General features: G+C 37.8%; 1 protein-coding gene and 1 pseudogene across 2 annotated transcripts; one reads left to right on the top strand and one right to left on the bottom strand.

The window, feature by feature from the left end:
- Positions 1 to 1284: 1284 nt before the first annotated feature.
- On the bottom strand, positions 1285 to 20852 carry LOC146632466 (sodium- and chloride-dependent GABA transporter 2-like). Of its 2 annotated transcripts, none has more exons than XM_085353358.1 (15): positions 20683 to 20852; positions 15394 to 15584; positions 13638 to 13772; positions 12692 to 12832; positions 10926 to 11013; positions 10695 to 10827; positions 9256 to 9390; positions 8844 to 8947; positions 7463 to 7587; positions 7050 to 7162; positions 6658 to 6795; positions 6460 to 6562; positions 6274 to 6374; positions 5286 to 5456; positions 1285 to 5202 (listed from the first exon to the last, which is right to left on the bottom strand). In XM_085353358.1, exons 2-15 carry the CDS (start codon positions 15578 to 15580, stop codon positions 5092 to 5094), a joined length of 1785 nt encoding a protein of 594 aa, XP_085209484.1. In that variant the 5' UTR covers positions 15581 to 15584; positions 20683 to 20852; the 3' UTR covers positions 1285 to 5091. The 2 variants fall into 2 exon arrangements, with proteins under 2 accessions (XP_085209484.1, XP_085209485.1); XM_085353359.1 differs by having other exon boundaries at positions 20704 to 20852.
- Positions 3039 to 4494, top strand: LOC146632467 (uncharacterized; annotated as a pseudogene).
- Positions 20853 to 21162: the final 310 nt, after the last annotated feature.

Genomic DNA, 21162 nt, shown 5'->3' with positions numbered 1-21162 from the left:
TACCACAATTTACCTTGCTCTCAGACATTATGTCATTGGGAAACAACCTACTTTAGAAACACATCAACTGTTCAGGTAAAAAACATAAATTACATTACACGCAATCTTTACGGATGAGGCATTCGTATCCTTGCCTTTCAAAATAATTTCTCGACATCTTCACTTACATCTTTTTCTATCGCCTTTGAGTGAACTTATCACAATGTAAGCTTTGTTTTGCCTCTCTGGAAACTACATAAACTCTACCTTTAGTTAGCACACAGACTGTAGTGACATTTATCGACCTGTGTGAATCATTGCATTTGAAATTAGGCACCACTTGAAGGAAAAAACTTCAGAATTACCATGACCACAGCTTTACTGGTGCATGCATGAACATTACAAGGATAAGATGAAAAACAAAGATGTTTGCAGTAGTGTTTTACTGTCTCTGTGGTATCAGCTGAAAAAAACTGGGTGTTCGATTTGATTACTCATTGCATTTTTCTCCTCTTATTAAAAAAGGTCTATTTAGTAAACAGTTTTTGTTTTTAAAGGTTTTTCTTAGGTTAATTCATGCATCTTGGGTTAACAATGAAGGAGGGTTCATGTGATACACTGATATTATAAAGCTATTAAATGGACGATGTAGTGACACTGTTCCTGGTTCCAAGGTCAAGTATGACGTCAGATTTTAGACAGCGTGGATGAAAAAGTGGATGTCCTTTACATGTTCAAAATGAAAAAGGGAATGTTTAAAGAGAAAAGAAAAGAGTTGTATAAAATAAATCTATCATTACATATCAAGACTGAACAATTCAGGTGAAGAATTAAAGGTAACCTTTATTTTCTTAAAAGCATTAGCAGAAAATTAAAATGTTCTCATGTCATTCAAGGGCACAGAAAAACTGCCATTTTTACTTTTTCAGACTCTCCTCTGGATCTGTGTAGTGACAATCAAAAGGCAAAACAGTTGTGAATTTATTAAGATTTTATTAAGTTTGTCTGTAAATGATGATTTTACCACAGTCACCTCACTGGTCATTGCTGCAGTAAATCCTAAGGAATGATTCTCATGTCAGTTTAACCAAATAGTAATAGGAAGACATGAAGAAATACATAAATAATATTGATCATATTAACATATGATTATCTCATTATAGATCATATTTAAAGAATGGCACATTGTTTAATAAAATCATTCAATTAACATTTACAAACCAAAGCTATGATTCAGTTCATCATACCAACACTTCAAAAAAAAAAAAAAAAAAAAAAAAAGCAAACCTTTTTGTTCCTGTTGTATCTAGTGGCAACAGTGGGTTATAAAAATAAATTACAGTGTAAATGTCAATATGATTTTTCACATGAAAAAACGTGTTATTACAAAATTTGTACAGTGCAGAGGTGTGATTCAAAAGTTCAGAAAACCTTTTTAAAGAAACAAAGAAAAAACAATAAAAACAACAAAGAAAAAACCAACAACATAAAAGATTTCAAGCTGGCCTCTGACCAATCCTTAGGATCACCATTCAGGGTCGCCACTGCTTTGATTTTTAAAGGCCAGTTCCCAGAACCTTTAGATCACACTCCACATGTTATACATAAAAATGTTGCCACAACTCTCAATGACATATGATACAAAATATTAAAAATATAAATTTGGACACTCGATAAGGAAGGTTTCTGAAAAGAAAAAAAAAGTTGAAAATACAGCAGAAAAATGTATTTTATAATCAATATTACCATATTGAGTTTTCCTTGGTTCTAACAGGTTTATAATACATAGCGCAGTTATCGTAATGCTGCATTTACTGCCTACATGAAAAACCCATATACAATATTTACAGTATCAGTACTTTGTAGAGGTCACAAACACTTCTGTATTGGGACAGCCAGATGGCTCAGATAAACACAGTGTTCAGGGTTTCAATTGATTGGATGCTTATTGCTTGACAAACTCCCTTCTGTCATTGTTTTTTAGTTACAGTTTACACCATCTGTATAATTCATACTGGCCTTAAAGTAACTAAGGTGTTAGATCTGTAAGAGTTTGTCAAGTAATTGTCAGTATTATTTTACTCAAAAAAGTTCTACAGCCTGAGGCCTTGACCACAAAATGTAATAATACAATGTAAGAGACAAAAACACTTGGTGTACAAAAACCTTTCATTTCCACTCTCTTCTTAATAAGTGCTCATTACAAAAGGATGAGTGTTTGCAAAATGGTGTTGCTTAAAACCATAACAGGCAATAGTCCCAAAAAGACTTTGATTTAAACATGAGGCACATTTGTGCAGGTGTAAATACCCTGTGCTGTCTTTTATTTAAAAGAAGAAGGATTTTCATAATAAATACACCATTATTTTTCTCCATGATTGTAAATGCAACATTTTAATGTGACAGAATTAATCAGGCATCAACTTCTCTCCCTTCTCCAACTATGGCATCAGAAACAGTCTACCGTATGCTAAAGGCACGTAAATTTTTTCACCACATGACAAATTTCCCAGCGATTCATCACATGAATATCATGTTAAGTATTCCACTAATAGCTCTGATATAAATTGTGATTAACAACAGATGTACGAATAGGTGGGGTTTAAAAAAGAGCTTTGTAATCAGACACAGTGAAAGCAGATAGCTCAATATACTCAGATGAAGGTAAACCTGAAAAAAATATGCTTCTTACTAATGAACTTTGGATGAGGAGCAATTTAAAATGTCAAATAATATGCTCAGTGCAAATGGCCACAAGAGAAATTTCAGAACTAGTCCTTGCTGTAGAGATGGGTTATCAGAACAAACATGAACAAGACAATCGTCAGAAGCAATAATATAGAAAATGAAATCATGGCCTAAACCATTTTCTTTAACCCTCTGATGCATAGTGGTCACTGGAGTGGACAGCTACTAAAACGTACATATCTCTTTAATGCATTGGTTTCTATGGTGGAACTGCATATTAGCCTCTAGAGTGCTCTCTGCTGCCATGCTCCATTGAGGTCAATTCAGTGTTCAGTTAGTGCAACTGCAAGTAAATTTCCTCTGAATCAAAGATGGCAGACAAACTGTCACCCCTGCCGACCACTGCTGGCATATCCTGTCAATCCTTCTATGCTAAAAGAGCCCAACAGGTAAAAAAAATATGATGATATGCAGTAACATCTAGGGAAGGATATTATCTGTTTGGAATAAGAAATTGTTATGTCTAATATGTAGAAAACTACAATTAACCATGTGTCCACTGTAGTGGACATCATGCATTACCCACTATATTTTTTTAACATAAGTCATAAATTGTCTCACTGTTTTTTGGGACTGTTTTGGTTATTATTAAGCATATAATTGTTACATTTATAAGCTACTCATTTAAAATATATATTTCTGTGCAGATCAGCTGTAGTTTGAGTTACTATAATAATTATTTTATCATATTTTGTAGACTTCAAATGCAGCAAAGAATAAGGCAGCGTACAGAATAGTCCAGGAAATTCCATCCAGCTCCAGTGATGATGATTTCATTGATGAGTGCAGTGATGAGGAGTTCAGTGATAAGTCCAGTGATGATGAGAGTGGCTGCCAGAGCAGAACAGAGACATAGGAACTACGGATGATGAAGACACAGACAGTCAGGATGCAGAAAGTGAGAACGATGAGGGGCAGGATGAAGAGGAAGGTCAGTATGATCAGGGAGCTGTGGGAGATGGGTACATGGCACCTGACCATACTCAAGCCCGCAAAAATATTTGGAAAGTCCAAGACAATGACTTGGTTGGAGACTTGCCTCCTTTTCTAGGAGAGTGGAAATTGAATGTGGAGGGGAAGGATCCCATAGATTTCTTCAGACATCTGTTTCCAGCAGATCTAATTGATAATATAACATACAACACCAACTTGTATGGGAAAGAACTGTCAGTAACAAGAGAAGAGATTCACCCTCCAGCAATGCAAAAGAGGAAGACCCAGTGGGACCCCACAACCCGTGAAGTGGAGAGCAGTCATCAAAGTAGCCTGTGAGGTCAGGTTTGCCACAGGATATCACTGGCCCCAACTGACCGAGGTGAAAAATGCAAACAGGTGCCATGATGTTGCGTGCACACGGAAGACCAAATACATCTGCATGCAATGCTGTGTGCCATTGTGCCCTGGATGCGTTGCAAACTTTCGCACAGCCTAGGTGTGATGAACATAGAACTGTTTGGAGATGCAGAGACTAAGATGTCAGTTTGTGTTTTCTTCCAGCATGCTACTAAGGGCTTGGTAATACTGTCCTGCATCGTTATAGAACTGTGTAGACTCAAAAATGTTTCTCTTGTTGGAGATAGTTTGCCATATTCAGGTGTAGGATTCACAGCTAGGACTGTTGATTGGTTTTGTTATTTACGTCTAAACATTGGGGCCTTATGAGTTGAAAGTTCCAAAAAAATTGCTGAGATGTTTTTCAAAGGATACAAGCAAACAAGTGTTTGTATATTTACAATAGAACACAAGGTAATTAATTTTTACAGTAAATTCACAGTATTTCATGCTAAGTGCTCAGGCGCATGTAGTCCACTGGAGTGGACAAGTTTATAACTTTATAAAAAAACATATTTTTGGAAAAAAAAGAGTTAAACATTTTTTTTCATGTCCTGAGAAGAATAAAAGCACTTAAGAAAAAAATCTTGACCAAGGCTTTCATAATTCATGCATCAGAGGGTTAAGCAAAACTCCACATCCTCTCTGGTTCCATATTCTTATTTCTGACGTTTCTGTGGTTTCCTCTTCTGGTTTTGGACTGTAAATCAGATGATGAAGATGCCATCCCAAACTCAGGGAAACTACACATTTGTGCTCAGACTGTCTTTACGCAGTTTTTTTTACAATCACCTCTTGTTTGTGTGAATTCATTCAGGTTGTAGTTTTTGGTTGAATTCATCTCACTGGTTTATCTAGCCCGTTAGATGGGGACACAAAATAAATATCAGTGTTTTAAGGGGTTAAATTCCAAACAGACTGGAATGATGCAGCGCTACAGAGGATTGAGCCACTGGATTTAATGTTAGATTTTCCTTATAACTGTGTTAATTGTTAAATGCATCTGAGTTTGCTTCACTTTTCATGTTTATTCTAGAACACTGTGTTATCGAAGGATGATGGCAAGTTAAGCAGTTCAAGAGCCTTTTTCTCTGATTTGGTCAGAGGGAGGTCTTCGGCTGGAGTACATAAGATGGAGAACCTCTAACAAAGAAGAATATTGGTTTTAATAAAAGATGAAAGGAAACAGTTTTTTGGAAATTTATATTCATACACAAATAGCTCACCTGTCGCAGTGTACCAGGAGTGGTGCTCAGATTGTACAGCATCCAGAAGGGAACCATGAGCGTAGAGGAGAGTGTAAACCACCAGCCTAGAGCATAACCCCACCATGGATACTCTAGTGTGTTGTTGAACTTCAGTGGAGTGTATTTGACCAAGGAGAAAATAAACGTTCCCTGAAAATTACAATGGAAGAGGTAAATATGGAATAAATTACATACTACGTGGGGAATGGAAACCCATCTCATGAGGCTCCTAGTCCACAGTTTTTCTGCTTATGTTAACGCCAGTGGTGGCTCAGCGCTCTATGGTCATTGAGTCATTGAGTCAGCAGAGAGTCAGCAGAGTGTTGGAGACTTTTACACACTATGCAGTCAGCAACCTTGCTCTGTAACTTCATGTGGTCTGACGCCATGAGTTGCTGTGGTGCTTAACCTAACAATTTTCCAAAAGTAACACTTAGTCATGGAATATCTAGGAAGGAAGAAATTTCATGAATTTCATGACATGTTGCAAAGGTGGGACCCTATGACATTACCATGCTCAAATTCAGTAAGCTCTTCCCATTCATTCACAAATAATGGGAGACTGCATGGCTAGCTGCACACCCAAAACTGTTGGCTAGTAAATGCTAAAATGATACTTCCCCATCAAGGATTTTTGTCTTGGTTCATTACTAAAAATAACCAAATAATGTGATTTTACTTTGATGAATTATAAATGCTGGAACAAATACTGACATTTTTTACTTTCAGATGGAGAGTTTTTTTTTTACCAGCTCACAGAATTAATCCTAACTTAAGTAATGAAGTCAGTCAGAGTTAATAACATATTGCACTAACAGCTACCATTTAGGTCAGCAAAACTGATGATCACCTACTAGATAAGAGAGTTTGTCTCGATTAATAATGTCTGTCTGACATTACTGACATGTGCTGTGCAAGAATGGGCGGGAAGACCTGCAGAGCATTACTAACTTTTGCTGCAACTCACCGTGCAAATTACTGGAGTGACATATTTCAAACAGTACTTTATTAGGGGTAAAGGCTTGTATCCAATCATGTCCTCTAAGTTGTCATAAAATCGGTCTGCACCTGTGAAAAGATGGAAACACAGAGTTGAGGAAAAATTTGTTTCATTATGAAGACACTTTGATATTTTTGTAATTCATGAACTTACCATATACCCATCCAACACCTACAGACTGCAGTACGGCAATGAGAAGTAAAGTCATTCCACTGCAGGCATAGTAGTCAAACACCTGGAAGATGTATAGTCCACCCTGTGTGTGGAGCAGTTTCATTAGCTTTCGAGCTTTAGCATATAAAATAAATGCAGTTATTGTGACAAACATGTGACTTTTAAATTTGTTCTTACCTCTGTAACCATCACAAGGCCGATGAGGAAACTGACAACACTGACAGCAAGCAGCAAGAGTTTACGTCGGTGGCCGACATGGAAGAAGGCTGGATTCATGTCGGAAATGGCTGTTGTGAGAGCTTCCAAACCCACAAACTGAAACACAAACTTCTAAGTTATATACTTACCATTAAAAATGCATAATTTTTGCTCAAGATTAAACTGTTTTAATCTGCATCTCAATAGAGATCCTGCGCCAGGCCTGAGCCAGATAACAATCATATTTAGTGGAACGTAAGTAAGTTTAAAATTGTTTTTAAAAAAATTTAAATTTCCATTTCAATTTATTTCAGTTGTCCCTCCCCCCCACCAAAAAACCCCAAAACAAAACAAAACAAAACAGAGCTTACCTCACTGTCCAGCCCCAGCAAGATGATCATAACGAAAAAAAATACTGCCCAGATCTGAGGAAAAGGCATCATGGCGACGGCTCGAGGATAGGCAATGAATGCCAAGCCAGGACCTGCAGAGAATAAGAGAATACAATGGAAACGGAAGCCCAACCTGCTACTAACCAGTTATACCTAACAGAGGTCGGTGAGAGTATACACGCATATATTGATTGTAAGGTGTAAAGTGTAGCTGGCATTTATCCTCTTCTAAAAACAGATGAGAAACGCCATCCACTGCACATACAAAGACAAGCTTGTAACATTCTCCCATACGAACATGTAAATAATATTACATCCATAAATGCTGTCAGGTCTAAATTGTTCATTGTAAAGCTCCTTGTATCTTTTCACACTTTCTTTTATAAACTCACCTGACTCTGCCACTTTGGATATATCTGTGTTCTGCTCATATGCCATGAATCCAAGTGCAGAGAATATGGCAAAGCCAGCAACAAAGCTGGTCCCACTGTTCAGAAGGCACAAATACACACAATCCCTAAAATAAAAAGAGAACAAATTACATCAAATTATTTTGTATTAAAGTCAGTAAGGGTTTATAATAATAATAATAATAATGATAATGGATTGCATTTATATAGCGATTTTCGAGACCCTCAAAGCGCTTTACAATTCCACTATTCATTCACTCTCACATTCACACACTGGTGGAGGCAGCTACAGCTGTAGCCACAGCTGCCCTGGGGCAGACTGACAGAAGCGAGGCTGCCATATCGCGCCATCGGCCCTGTCATGGTCCTGAGTCTGACAACTCAGTGTTTTGTGTTTCTTTATATTATTCTATGTTCTTGTTTATTCTGTTATGTCTTTTGTTTAGGTTTGTTATGTGTTAGGGTTTTGTTTCATGCATGTCTGTGTTCCCTCTGTCTATCCATGGTGTCACTGTGTCTGCTCGTGAGTCTGTCTGTTAAGTTCAGTGTCTTGTCTGGTCCTCTGTGTCTGTTAGTTTCCTGTTTTATTCTGAAGGTCCTTGTCTCATGTGAGTGTGTTCAAATTACGTTTCCCCTGTCTCGTCATCTGTCCAGGTGTGTTCCCCTCCTGTCTCCCATCCCTTGATTACTGCTGTGTGTATTTAAGCCCTGTGTCTTCTCCCACATGTTGCCGGTTCGTCTGTGTTAATTCCCTGTGTTTCCTCCAGCGCTCCAGTTAGCGCTTCAGGTTTGTTTTGTTAGTTTTTTCCAGTTTAGGTTTTGTTTAGTTTCCTCCGCTCCTCTGCCGTTTCTGTTTGTATCTCCACCTTCTCAATAAAAACTCCCCTGTATCTCAGCTGCCTGCATCTTGGGTCCTCATTAAATTCCACACGGCTCATCCTGCAAGCCTTGATAGGCCCCTCTGGCCAACACCAGCAGGCGATAGGTGAAGTGTCTTGCCCAAGGACACAACGACCAAGACAGACAGAGCAGGGGATCGAACTGGCAACCTTCTGGTTACAAGATGAGCTTCCCAATCCCCTGAACCACGGTTTGCATGTTTCTTGCCTAACTGTGACACACAACCTGTTTTTTTCCATATCAGTAGCTCATGGCATGACACATGACTCAAGGGAGATATTTTTGGATAATGGTAAATAGAAGAAGAAAGTTATTAGTGTTAGTGAAAAGCATTAAAGAAACCTGCTTTTTCCAGTTTTGTCATAATGATTTTATATGTTTTATGTTACATTCTTCTTCTTTCATTAAAACTGTGATATTTTGTGATATTCTTACATTAAAAAACAAAAAACATTTTACTTACTTGTAGCAGTCATTGTTGTACTTATTATAGCTGCCAAGTGCAATTAGACACCCAATGCAAATAGCATAGGAATAAAATATTTGTGTGCCAGCATCCATCCACACCTGCAAAAGAAAAAAAGGTCATTTCCCCACCCCTACATTCAATTACATGAGAATTTTTTTTTATTGTGTGTGTGTGTGTGTTGGACTGCACATAGTGCATCTGTACAGAACATTTGCTAATGTTTTACCCTATGTGACATCAGCAAAGCAATCATCTGCAAATGCACTGAAAGTTTTAACACAGTCTAACACACATAAGTAACCCATCACTGTTTGTAAGAAGTTTGATGATGCAACATGGTTATGCAGGAGTTAAAGAGTAAAACCACATTTTATTTAGAGTGGGAAGTCATGAATGGTGTTTGTACCTGGGGATCAGCGAGACGGGATGGATCTGGGTACAGGTAAAACTTGATCCCATCTATGGCCCCAGGCAACGTGAGTCCACGAACAAGCAACACCACCAGCATCACATATGGAAATGTGGCAGTAAAATAAACTACCTGCAGAGGAGGAATGATGTGGCCAAGTTATGAACATTCACTGCCGATATTATGTAATCACACTCACTCTGTGCTTCAGAACATACACCGAACACTGCTTAACCTCACATTGAAGCTTTAGTTTCACACAGTGTATCTCAAACTAAACACATGCTGCTGATTTTTTCTTTATTCTTGCCACCCAGGGAAAACTGCAGTTCACTACTCCTTAAGTCTAACGCACAGTTTAAATTTTCAAGAAAGCAAATTGCAGCTTTAGATTAAAGAAAATCTTTCTGACAGCTTCTTTTGCCTTTTTAATGCTGGCACAACACTGTTTGCAGCTAAATGCTGTCTGCACATTACCTTGTTCAAAATACTAAATCTTGCAGGATTTGCAGCTCTCAGCAAGTAACGTCATGTTCACCATTTATTTAGTTGGCATGCTAACAGTTAATCAACAAATACAGAGTACATCTGCAGATGAAGAGGATCAAAAGAAGATCAGAAAACTGATTACAGTTCAACTTCATATCATGAAACTCACTGCTATCTGGCATAGATACTACTATCAAATCAGGTCTAAGTGCAACACTCCCATTTATTTTTAAATGGGGTAATCAAATTTAATTAGTAAGTATGTTTCAATGATTACATACCTTATATAACTATTTTAGCATAAAATCCAGCATATAGCCGTGTAAATCTTTCTGCTTTAGTGGTACAAAGAGTGCAACAAGTTGAAAGAGGAAGTTTTTACTGATATCACAGGTCTGCAACTTTGTATTCTGCTTTTGTATTTATTAAAAATAAACACCGTCATTGTTGCATAAAATACAATCTCTTATCTGCCCTGCCCTGGTGTGCGTATGTAGCTCATGTCCACCCTCAATAAATACATAAACAGTGACAATCAATGAATGGGAAGGAAAGGGGACAAAGGATAAAGCCAGGGAAGCAAAGATGATTACTAAGAAACATGTTTGTGGCATGTTCTTCATGATATTTCAGAAAGATACTTCATCTCCATCTATTTTAACCTGGCCTGCTGCTGGTTGTACCTTTAATTTAAGTGCAGTGGGAACAAAAGTTTGGGCTTAGCTTGATATCTTTGAATCATAAAGGACTGTAATAATGTTGGCTCATATTTATGGTTAGCCTTAAACTGTGTACAATCACATCCTGTCTCTAATAGGTAATTAAACTATAAAGATAGAGGCATGTTTGGTGTGTAACATATTACTGTGTTTTTAGGCACTAGCAGATTCTGTTATTTGTTACACTGTGTACCAGAAGGAAATAAAAGTATTAAGCCCATGTCTTACCTTCCCAGTAGACTTGACACCTTTCCACACACAAAAGTAACAGATGATCCAGGACAACAAAAGGCACAAAGCCAACTCCCATCGAATATTGCCCAACTCATTGATGCTTCCAGTTATATTCAAAACTCTTCGCCTGCAGTTGACAGTTAGTGATGGTCATAACTCACAAATGCCGATTCACTTGTCCAAATAATGCCTTAAAAGTTTTTGGATTTTGGAAAAGTTACTCACTCCCAAAACTCTCTCACTGGTGAAGTTGCATTTTCATGTACAGTCATGTTGAAATAATCAGCCTTTCTGTCAAATTCCACACAGGTTTCTGAGAAATGTCAACAAGTGAATTAAAGCACAAACAAAGAAAGGTCATATAACACATCTTGTCAAAGCCTTGGTCTGTGTTAACAAAGATCTTCAGTTACATTTTGGTATTTTTTTTTCTTTTTTATTCTTACATATAAGCTGTGCTAGTGTTCTACTGATTTTTACTACATAAGCTTTTCTATTCACATAACAAATTGGTTCTTCATTTGTAGTTTGCTATATTAAATAAAATGTGTGACTACAGAAGGTGTTTTCTACTTTATGTTTGCTGAAGGAGGGGGTGGAGGGATTATTTCAGTGTCTCCACCAATTACATAAAAAAAACAATAAATAATAAAAATCTAAGTTTGTGTGACTGCATTAGATTGCTGACAGTTGTTTATTTGTGTGCGTGTGTGATTGTTGTTCACTGGCTTTAGTATTCTGTCCCCCTGAGAGGGAAACTCACTTGCGTGAAGTGCTGAATAAAGCCACAAGGTGGTGCCTCTTTCATTTTACTGGGTTGAAAGAGAAGGTTGAGAGTTTTACTCAGTTACCAAGTGGTGCTGCAAGCATTCCCACTAAATTAATGGCAATGACCAGTAGTTGACTTGACTATGGCCAACTGGAAAGTGCTGTGGTGAGTAAAGACTTTGTTGGTGTTGCCATAAAATTGTTATCAGTTTGCTGGTGTACACCAAGTAAGGCTTTTCTGTGGTTCTCATAACTAGATTTTAAGTAAGCATACACCTATTTTTTTTTATTTATTAAGAATATTTATATGTGGCATCCCATGACAGTACCATTCATAGGATGCCACATTCAGTGAGCTCTTTGGAACCACCCATTCTTTCACAAATGTTGTAAGGGCAGGCGGCATGGCTAGGTGTAGCCCAATACTTTTGTCCATATAGTGCATGTAGCAGCTAGCTACATGGTAAAAAGATACTTCCGAATAAAATGTTTTTTCCTGAGGAGGTTTGGATCTCTGCAGTTACTGAGTCAGCAGAGTGTTGGTGACTTTTAAACCTAAAAGCCTCCATACCTGATGGCCCTGCTCTGTAACTTTACGTGGATGAGCTGCTCTGTTTCCCAAACATTTCCACTTTCCAATAATTCCACTTATAGTTGTCTGTGGAATACCTACATGAGAAGAAGCGGCACTTGGTACACTGGTGTTATGTTATGACACTCAGTGAGCTCTTTAGAATGTGCCATTCTTTCAAAAATTATTTGCAAAGACAGACTGCATAATTAGGTGCTTGATTTTATACACCTGTGGCAATGGGACTGAAAACTGAAGTGTGGCCTGCAATTTTTTTTATCCATATACTGTATAAAGCAATGTAAAATTGTCAGTGCTAAAATACACTTAAATTTTTCAACTGCTATTATTAATAAATATCAGCATGAGTGAAGAATACTGAGTGCTAGTCCTTCATAAGATAAAATGTTTCCAGCCTTTGCTCTATAGACACAAAAAACCCCCTCAGTGCCAACATTGTGCCAGAATCGAATAAAACCCTCAAACAGCCAATTTTATGACATTAAAAGCAACCTAACCTGTAAAAAATGGAAACCAGCTAGTATCATGATGAGTCCCCCAAAGCTTGTTAAAATGCAGTGAGTCATAATTGCTCTCATGATGTTTAGCTACTTCTTTGTTTTTGCATTTCTAATCACATAGTGGGACTTACCAGTGTTCCAGCTGTTTTTGCAGCTTGCCCAGGGAAGCTCAGAATTGAAAGAGGAGAAGAGATATAGGAATGCCCAGGCTAATATGATAATGTAATAAATGCTGGAGTATAAAACAACCACTTCACTGCAATAACCAAGGCCTGAAAAACAACAAAAAGGGAACAAATTAAACACTTAAAAGGAGGCAAATTCACATACATATAGAATAATTAAAGAAACGCACTGTGTCCAGTATGTTAATATAAATACTTGTTAACAACCCAACGCACTTTGAAAAATAAATACATATTTAAATGATGGCATATATTTAAATTACATAAACGAGGTTTTGTGCCAAAGTAAATGTAGTGCAGTGAACAATTGTAGAGGGGAAACACAGACAACAAGTAAGAAAGGAGCTAATAGTATACAAGTCCCCTGGCTGGCAATCAAAGAAGAGGTAATGTTCAACCAGTGTAAGTAATGTGAAAGATGAAACCCCTGATGCAGATCTGCGAGTTTCTTAAAAAAGCTTTTGTCTTTCCAATAATCAGAAAAGGAGCTTTGTTAAACTTTAAAGTTTAAGTTTGTTACACAACTGTTGCATAAGTGTCAGACTCAAAACTCAGGTTTCCTGGAATACAGCATCTGATCGTTTACAGTATAATGTTCTAGGGGGAAAATAGTTTTGTAAGAAAATGAGGAATTATAATAAAAATTCATAATTTCTCATCAAATGCTACAACAGCAGGAAAATGTGAGTAAAATGTGCAGTTTGTGATTAAAATATGCATTTAAAAACATACTAATATTTTCCACAGGTTTTCTATTTATAATTAGATTCAGCTTCATTAATTAATTAAAGACCTTGTCATAGCTTGTTAGCATACAGTATGATCTTAACTTCTTTATTGGTAGTCTGATAAATGAAAACTTCCAAAAAAATTTTAAGAGAGAGATTTTTACCTTCAAAAAGGGGGCAAATTTTCTTCCAGCAGGTAATCCCTCCCTGCTTCGTGTACTGGCCAAGAGACGTCTCCAGCAGAAACAAGGGTATGCCGCAGGCGAAGAGGAAGAGTATATACGGGATGAAGAACACCCCTGGACAAAATCCAAAGTTGCACCACATAAGTTGTTTGTATTGATCGATTCAACTGTTTTATTAATCCAGGGTTATCACACTGACACAGGTCAATCCCGGGGGAGATCAACACTGGCTTACTTTGCATCTAATCTCTAAATAAGATAGACATTGTTTTAGTTCATTTTAAAAAGACCTTTCTTTTAAAACTTAATTTGTGTTTTGTTACTTTCTGAAATATTTTTCTTCCAAATGTAATTATTTTTGGAAATCTAAAAATACTCCAGGCTTTGTCTCGCTGTGTGGAGTTTGCATGTTCTGTTTGTGCCTGGGTGCCAGAGGGAAAACTTTGCCCTCTGGGTAATCTGGCTTCCACCAACAGTCCAAAGACATGCTTGTTAGGTTAATTGGTGACTAGTGTGAATGTGAGCATGAATGGTTGTCTCTTTGTGTTAGCCCTGTGATAATCTGGCAGCATGTGCGGGATGCATTCTGCCTCTCTCTCAGTGACAGCTGGGATAGACTCCAGACTCCCTACAACCCTGAATTGGATAAAAAGTTAAGAAACTGGATGGATTCACTTGATTATCTTTTCCTAACTATGATGTAAATTCCTTTAAAACGATCTTTCTCTGCCACTCTACACAAATGTCAAACTGACAGGATTTTTAAACAAATGCAGCTAAGATAGAATTAAAAATGAAAAACAGATTAAAGTAACTGTGTCGATTATGTTCCTTTGAGTTCTTTTAAATTGATATATTTTGAACTAAAATATAAAATTTGGCTTAGTTATACAGAAATAAACAAAAGGGAAGCTGACACAGAAATGCAGTTCCTCCAAATTTATTTTTAAAAGGCCCAAAGGAAACATTAACAGCCTAATATAAACAGTGGTTCTGGGCTCTGTAGTTAAGTTCATGTAATCAGCTAATTAACATTAACATTAAAAAATATGTATAATTATGGGGATGGCTGCTGAACTATCACTTAGTTATGCTGCTATAGAATCAGGATGCTGGGCGAGTGAGCAAGTTTATCTTCTCTCTTCTATAGTTTGTGTTTTGCTCTGCCTCGTTAAGCCCTTTTTTTCTTTTCTCTTTACCATCACCCCAAACCGCCTGAGGCCAATGGATGCCCCTCCCCGAGTTTGGTTCTGCCGCTTTCTTCTGTTAAAATGGAGTTCCTTCCCACTGCCACCCAATGCTTACTTCACAGGGTGGTCCCCTGTGGAGTTTTCTCTCTAACATTGTAAGGTCTTCACCTTAAAAGTTCCCTGAGGTGAATGTTTTGTGATTTGTTGCAACATAAATAAAACTGAATTGAAAAAAGCTGAATTCAACTGAAAGTTGTACTGAAAGAGATTCTGAGAATGTGTTTAATTTAACCCTTTTAACCATTAAGTATAAATACATACAGTTCAGTACAATGCATCTTGCTGATAAAGTCTATCACCCATTGTTAGAGATAGCTTATAACTTATGGGGTCTTTAAGGAAGCTCCAGACTTCAAAACAGCTTTCTGCAAACCAGTGATCCCAAGTTCATTATTTGGAGACGGTAAAACTGGAAAAGAGGAGCTAAATAGGTAGACAGCCACAGCACAATATAGTGTCTGTTTGTTCACTATTTTGATACTCACCTCCTCCATTTTTGTAGCATAGGTAAGGAAACCGCCACACATTTCCCAGCCCTATGATCTGCCCAGCAACAGCCAAGAGGAACTCAATTTTGCTAGACCACTGTCCTCTCGTATGGGTGCTGGGTTCAGGTTCGGCTGTGCCCTTATCCAGCTTGAAGTTGTCATCTGGATCATGGGGCTTTTCCATTATCCTTTAACAAGAAGGGAAGAAAGCCCATTTAGGTACATTTGATCACATTTTTGACCAAAACAGATGATTTGGAAGGCGCAAAATTTGATATTCCAGAGACCATCTGGTTATCTGCACACATCAGTGCCAAGTAAGCCACACAATAACAAAATCACCAATCACTTCAGGAATAGTGATGTGAGTTAATTACAGGACATTAGCGTTCATTATCAGCACAATGCCAGCAGTCTTGCTGCATTAGGTCAGAAAAGGGTCGGTGCAGCTTGGTATGAGAATAAATCTTTTCATCAATGTTGCTTTTGTGTGGCTGGCTAGGATTTGATGTGGGAGTGAAGCAGACAGACTGGAAAATATGTGTGCTACGACAGTAGTAAGAAGGTTCAAATGCTGAGATGCTAAAAAACAGCTTTTCTAAAGTATCTTATGGATCATTTAATGAGCCAACCAAGAGAAAAAAAACTAACACTAGATGCTGGAGTATGGCAATTACAGTATGTGTTGCTTTTATGTGGCAGGTAAACACTAGAATAGCAAAAGAAAAGCTTTATAGTCTTTAAAGCTTGTGTACAGGAAAGCTTGTCTAATCACTATGGATACTAAAACCTAATCTTCCTGGCTAATGCCAACATTGTTATTTTTGAGTAAAAAAATGTGTGATAAATGGATATGTCCATAATTATTATGAAATGTAAATAAAATCTTTTTTTTTTTCATATTGTGCTCACAGTCATGTATATTCTGATAAAAATAGTTGAATATTTTGCAGTCAGTTCTCTTAGATATGTCACAATATGGAAAATTCTAGATGACCTGAAATCAAGTTGAACTTCTTGCAGTGTAAGTGTTGGTTGTTCGGTATGGGTGTGGATGCAGTAGCTAGACAATTGTATATGAATGACACCTAGCTCTGACGTAATCTGAATTTACAGAATTGTAGTAACAGGCTTTTTAACTCGAAGGCTGTAAGGCTGAAACAGAACACATGTGCCTTTCTGATGCTGTGCAGATTTTAGCATTGTGAGGACTGTGTGGCTGGTTTCACAGCTTTAGTTTGTTCTTTGTTGTCCAGATTAGTCGATGAGTTCAACTCGAAGCATTTTCTGAACACTTTGGTTTCTTTTTACTCAGAGAAGCCATGTGATCCTAAACGGATCCATATTTTGGTGTTGGGCTCTGAACTAAGGCATATATCAATGGGGGAAAAATTGCTCAGCTATCATATTAGAATTTTGCAAAATGTCTGATAAGTAAAAGCACAGGACTTTTCCTTTTTGATAAATTTCTAGTTTGGACCAGACTGAATGACCCTGAACGATGTCTTATTTATGCCATGGATAACCCAGCCCAGACTTCCCATGACATACTGAGAACTATCAAACTCTTTTCTTTTACTTCATATAAATGTTCAAATATGCTGCTACTGCATTAATGCTCCTTATATTTCTCATCTCTTTTCTCTCACTCCAATAGGTTGTGGCAGATTGCAGCTAATCATAGGTCTTGTTCAATTAACTCTAATAAAAGATTATATAGCATTGACTATAAAATTATAACACGGTATAAATTAATGGTTCGCATAACCTTTTTCTGTCTTCTTTTGCCTTCTCTGCAACATTTCTGTCTCCTTTGCGTGAGAAGAGACCGAGATAAAAGGAAGATAATACTACTCACGCCAACTTTAACTCCCTAACAAGTCTTATGATAATAGTTTTACTTAGTGATGGGATTAAACATTCAGTGGGACTAATTTATCAGTTAGTTTTGTTCCCTTAATTCTCTGTTCAGTTAGTGACGTCACTGCAAACTGCTGAAAACTAATGTTCTAACTTTATGTGGTCTTTGTTGGCACCGCCTTCTGACTGTTAGCTCAGCTGAGTCATAGTTCAGCAACGTTACCAAAGTGAAGTCATCGTGTGTGCTGTGATTATATTTTTATAGACCTGGACTTTAAAAACAACCTGGGTGGAAGTTACTCAGGGGGCTGACACTATTGCTTAAGAAGATTCAGGGCCAGTTTATCCACAGCATGTGTACAAATGCTTTCATCAACTATAAGGTGCAAATAAACATATCTTTATGTCTTTGAGAATAGTAAAATGCATGTTTTTGAAAGAACTTTATTTACTGTAAAAAAAAAAAAAAAATCAAAGATAATAGAAAGTTTATAGTTTATAGAAAGGCTACAGTGTAGTCAGGCATAATATAATATTCACCTGATTCACTACTATACAGGGTGGGCCATTTATATGGATACACCGTAATAAAATGGGAATAGTTGGTGATATTAAAGTCCTGTTTGTGGCACATTAGTATATGTGAGGGGGCAAACTCCTCAAGATGGGTGGTGACCATGGTGGCCATTTAGGCCATTGTTTTTCTTGTGACATTACCATTAAGTTTGGTGTGTCACATGGCCCTCTTCCTATTGGAAAAAACAAAAGTTGTATCCAAGATGGTTGATTCACGAGCTTAAATATAGAGTGCACTGGTAGAATTTTAAGGTGTAATTTTATCTAAGGATAAATTAAGAATGATATTGCTCAGTTAAGTTGCAGTTTACATCAAGCACCTGCCAAAGTCATTCTCACAGAATAACACACAATTTTTTGCCTCCATCATCACAACAGGGGATGTTAAATCCAATCAGATTGGATTCAGTCTATTCTGATTTAATTGAACAAATTTTGTAAAGAATTTCCCATGAACTGTTTAGGAATTACAATTATTTTTAGACAGAGCCCCCCAGTTCAACAGACTCAAAATTAACTGGGCAAACTAACAAAATTATAAATATAGGGACTGTTTTAAATACTTGGATGAAAATCCTTTGGAGCCAGTGCTTGGATTAAGATTAGAACCAATGAACTTCACTGAATGTTGTGTTTCTGCCAAGGTGTTTACTGCAGCTGCTTTCAGTTGCTTGTGGGTCTTCCTGTCTTTAGTTCTGTCTTCATCAACTGAAAGGCATGCCAGAACATGAGCTGCATCATTTTTAAACCGATAACATGGCCTGGCCTTTTATGTACACTTAAAGTTAAACTTCATTTCATACGTCCAAAGTCTAATCTGGTCATCTTGCTCAAGTGTTATCAGTACCTTATTTTAAACTCTGAATTTACATTCACTGAAAGCATCACTTGATTGTAGACCTTGAGTATGATAGATTTATCTCCTCAGTGTTATTGACTTAGCTACATGTTGCAAAGCTGTTTTTTCCTAACAATGGAAAGAATGTTCCAGGTTGTTCCATAAATGAAATTTTCCCTCTGACAGGTCTTCTTTAGTTGCACTGATTTCACTTTGTACCTCACATTGAGAGTACAATGAAACAAAACTAAATGACTAAATGGAAGCCGACATTTGGCCATTTAAAAATAAATGTTACAAAATTGTAAAATTGTAATGTTACAAAATTGTAATCAGTTCATTAGTAAGTCCAAGTGAACATTTGTGCCGGACATAATAAAACTGACTCCAGGAGTTCCCGAGATATCACATTTAGAAGAATGGGACAGGTGTGAGGTCATAATTATATTGACCTTTGACCATTAAAATCTAATCAGTCCTTCCATGCATCCAAGTAAGCTTTATCTGTGTTTCAAGAGTTAACAAATGTGACAGAATGAGATATGCATATATGCACCACCTACATCGAGGGCACACGGATTAGAAAAGCATGGCTGAGTGGTTGCAAAGAAAGGGAGAGTAGTGTTGACTGAAGAGGAATGGGCATTATAGTGGGGATACAGGACAGCTACAAGTACCTGGGTATCCCACAGGCCAACAGAGACTTTGGTGAAGATCCATGAATGTCAACCACGGATTTGAGGTGTGTCAGAACCATTCAGTATGAAACATAGGAGTCTGTGAATACATTAGGAAGATGTATCTCAGGCCCTCTAAGATGAGCTGCTTCAAGCAGTGGAGGAGAAGGAAGTATCATGGAAGACCAAGCTGCTGCATGGCATGTAGCATCCACAGATAGAAGAAGTGGCAGATAACAAAGAATCTTAATATTTGCTAGAAAAGGCTGCCTTAAAAGGACAGCACAGAACAGAAAGGAGTCTGCCACAACTAACAAGATCCAAGTTGGAGACTGAGCAAAAATGCCCCAGAGACCGTCCAGTGCACAGTAGCAGAATTTAAGATGCAAGGATACAGTGAGAAAAAACAACCAAGTGGCTGAGAAAGTCTACAGGAACATCTGTGCCACATATGGATTAGAAGTCCCCAGTTTCTAAATAAATAACAGGGCTCAGACCCAGTGGGTCTTTGAGTTTCTGACAGACAAGCAGCTGTTGACAAACCAACCATATGCAGAATGATTGTTGACAAGAAACAGAACACCGCAGGTGTGATAGATGCAGCAATCCCAGATGACAGCAACATCAGAAAGAAGGAGAAAAATAAGTCAGTACCGGAGGCTGAAGAAACAACTAAAGTACATGGAACCACTTTGGTAACATCCAAAATGGTCCCAGTGGTAACAGGAGGGTTAGCAGCTGGAAAGGTGGCTGCAACAGATTCCAGACACACAAAAAGAACATAGTCCTAGGAACAGCTAGGGTACTTCACAGACCTCCCAGAGGATCTGAACTTCAAGACAGATACCAACTGCATATATACACATATATATACATACTGTCACTATACACATTGTACACTGACAACAGCAGTTTTGATTTTAGAAAAAAGAAAAACTTATCATACCCTATATCACTACCTGCTGCAAACATTATCTAGAAGAAAAAACAATTTCATTATCTTTTACAGTTTTGTCCAAGTAACCCTTTCAGCGCTTATTATTATGCAAGCTGTTCCAATATTTGCGCAATAGTGGTGGGTGTATTTGGTAGCTTTTTGTAGCCATGATCACAGAGCAGCTGAGATGTTACGCTAAAGGGGAAATAACTAAACCTCGCTGCAGCGTAACCGGTAACCTTTGGCCTACATTATACAGCAACAAGCTCTAAGGCTTAACTGCAGCTATAAACACTAATTTGTTTACTGTAGGGGAAAGTACAACAGCAGAAGAGTCCACTCACACTCAAAACAAAGAAGAAGCATAAAGAAAAACTTCACATAACGTAAAGGAATACCTAGGGAAAAAAATGTCTCACGTCTGCAGTAATTCTTTATGTTTCCATTCCGGGTTAACTCATCAGGAGCTTTCTGAGTCAAATACTAATGGTCCAGATCTTCCAGTCTCAACAAGACAAGTGCAATTCCCAGAAGTGACCGCAAGTGAGTCCATGAGTGGAGAAGTGACAGTGTGAGCGGTGATAATGACAGACAACCAAAAGGAACCACAGGGACAGAGAAAGGAGGGGCGGGTTGTTTCTGAATGACGAGGCGGAGGCTGTTCCCTAGACCACATGGCCTCTCAGTAAAGGCAACTGGAGGCGGCTGGTTGGTTTGCATGTTAGCCATGCTAAGCTGCATAGGTGCCTCTGTTTGGATCATACGTCGTCGTCAGTGAATGCACCAGCGCTCTGGTCGTGAAAGCGAGTTTGTTTCTCGGTGCCTCAGCGACACCATGAGGTCGATAGCATGAACAACAGGTGAAGCAAATCGCAAGA

The sequence above is a fragment of the Diplotaxodon limnothrissa genome, linkage group LG5, assembly GCF_057381915.1.
Source record: "Diplotaxodon limnothrissa isolate DT_005_m linkage group LG5, D_limnothrissa_male_GT1.1, whole genome shotgun sequence".
In the NCBI taxonomy this organism is placed as follows: domain Eukaryota; kingdom Metazoa; phylum Chordata; class Actinopteri; order Cichliformes; family Cichlidae; genus Diplotaxodon; species Diplotaxodon limnothrissa.
Note: the sequence above shows the minus strand (reverse complement) of the source record. Positions and strands in the feature narration are given on the sequence as shown.

Bases quoted from the DNA above. Each gene is read 5' to 3' on its own strand.
- LOC146632466 (XM_085353358.1), bottom strand. From the start codon at position 15,580: ATGGAAAAGCCCCATGATCCAGATGACAACTTCAAGCTGGATAAGGGC. The intron at 8,948-9,255 runs GTACAAACACCA...TTTCTTTTGCAG, and splicing joins CCCGTCTCGCTGATCCCCAG to GTGTGGATGGATGCTGGCAC. The intron at 5,203-5,285 runs GTGAGCTATTTG...CTTCTTTGTTAG, and splicing joins CTCCTGGTACACTGCGACAG to AGGTTCTCCATCTTATGTAC.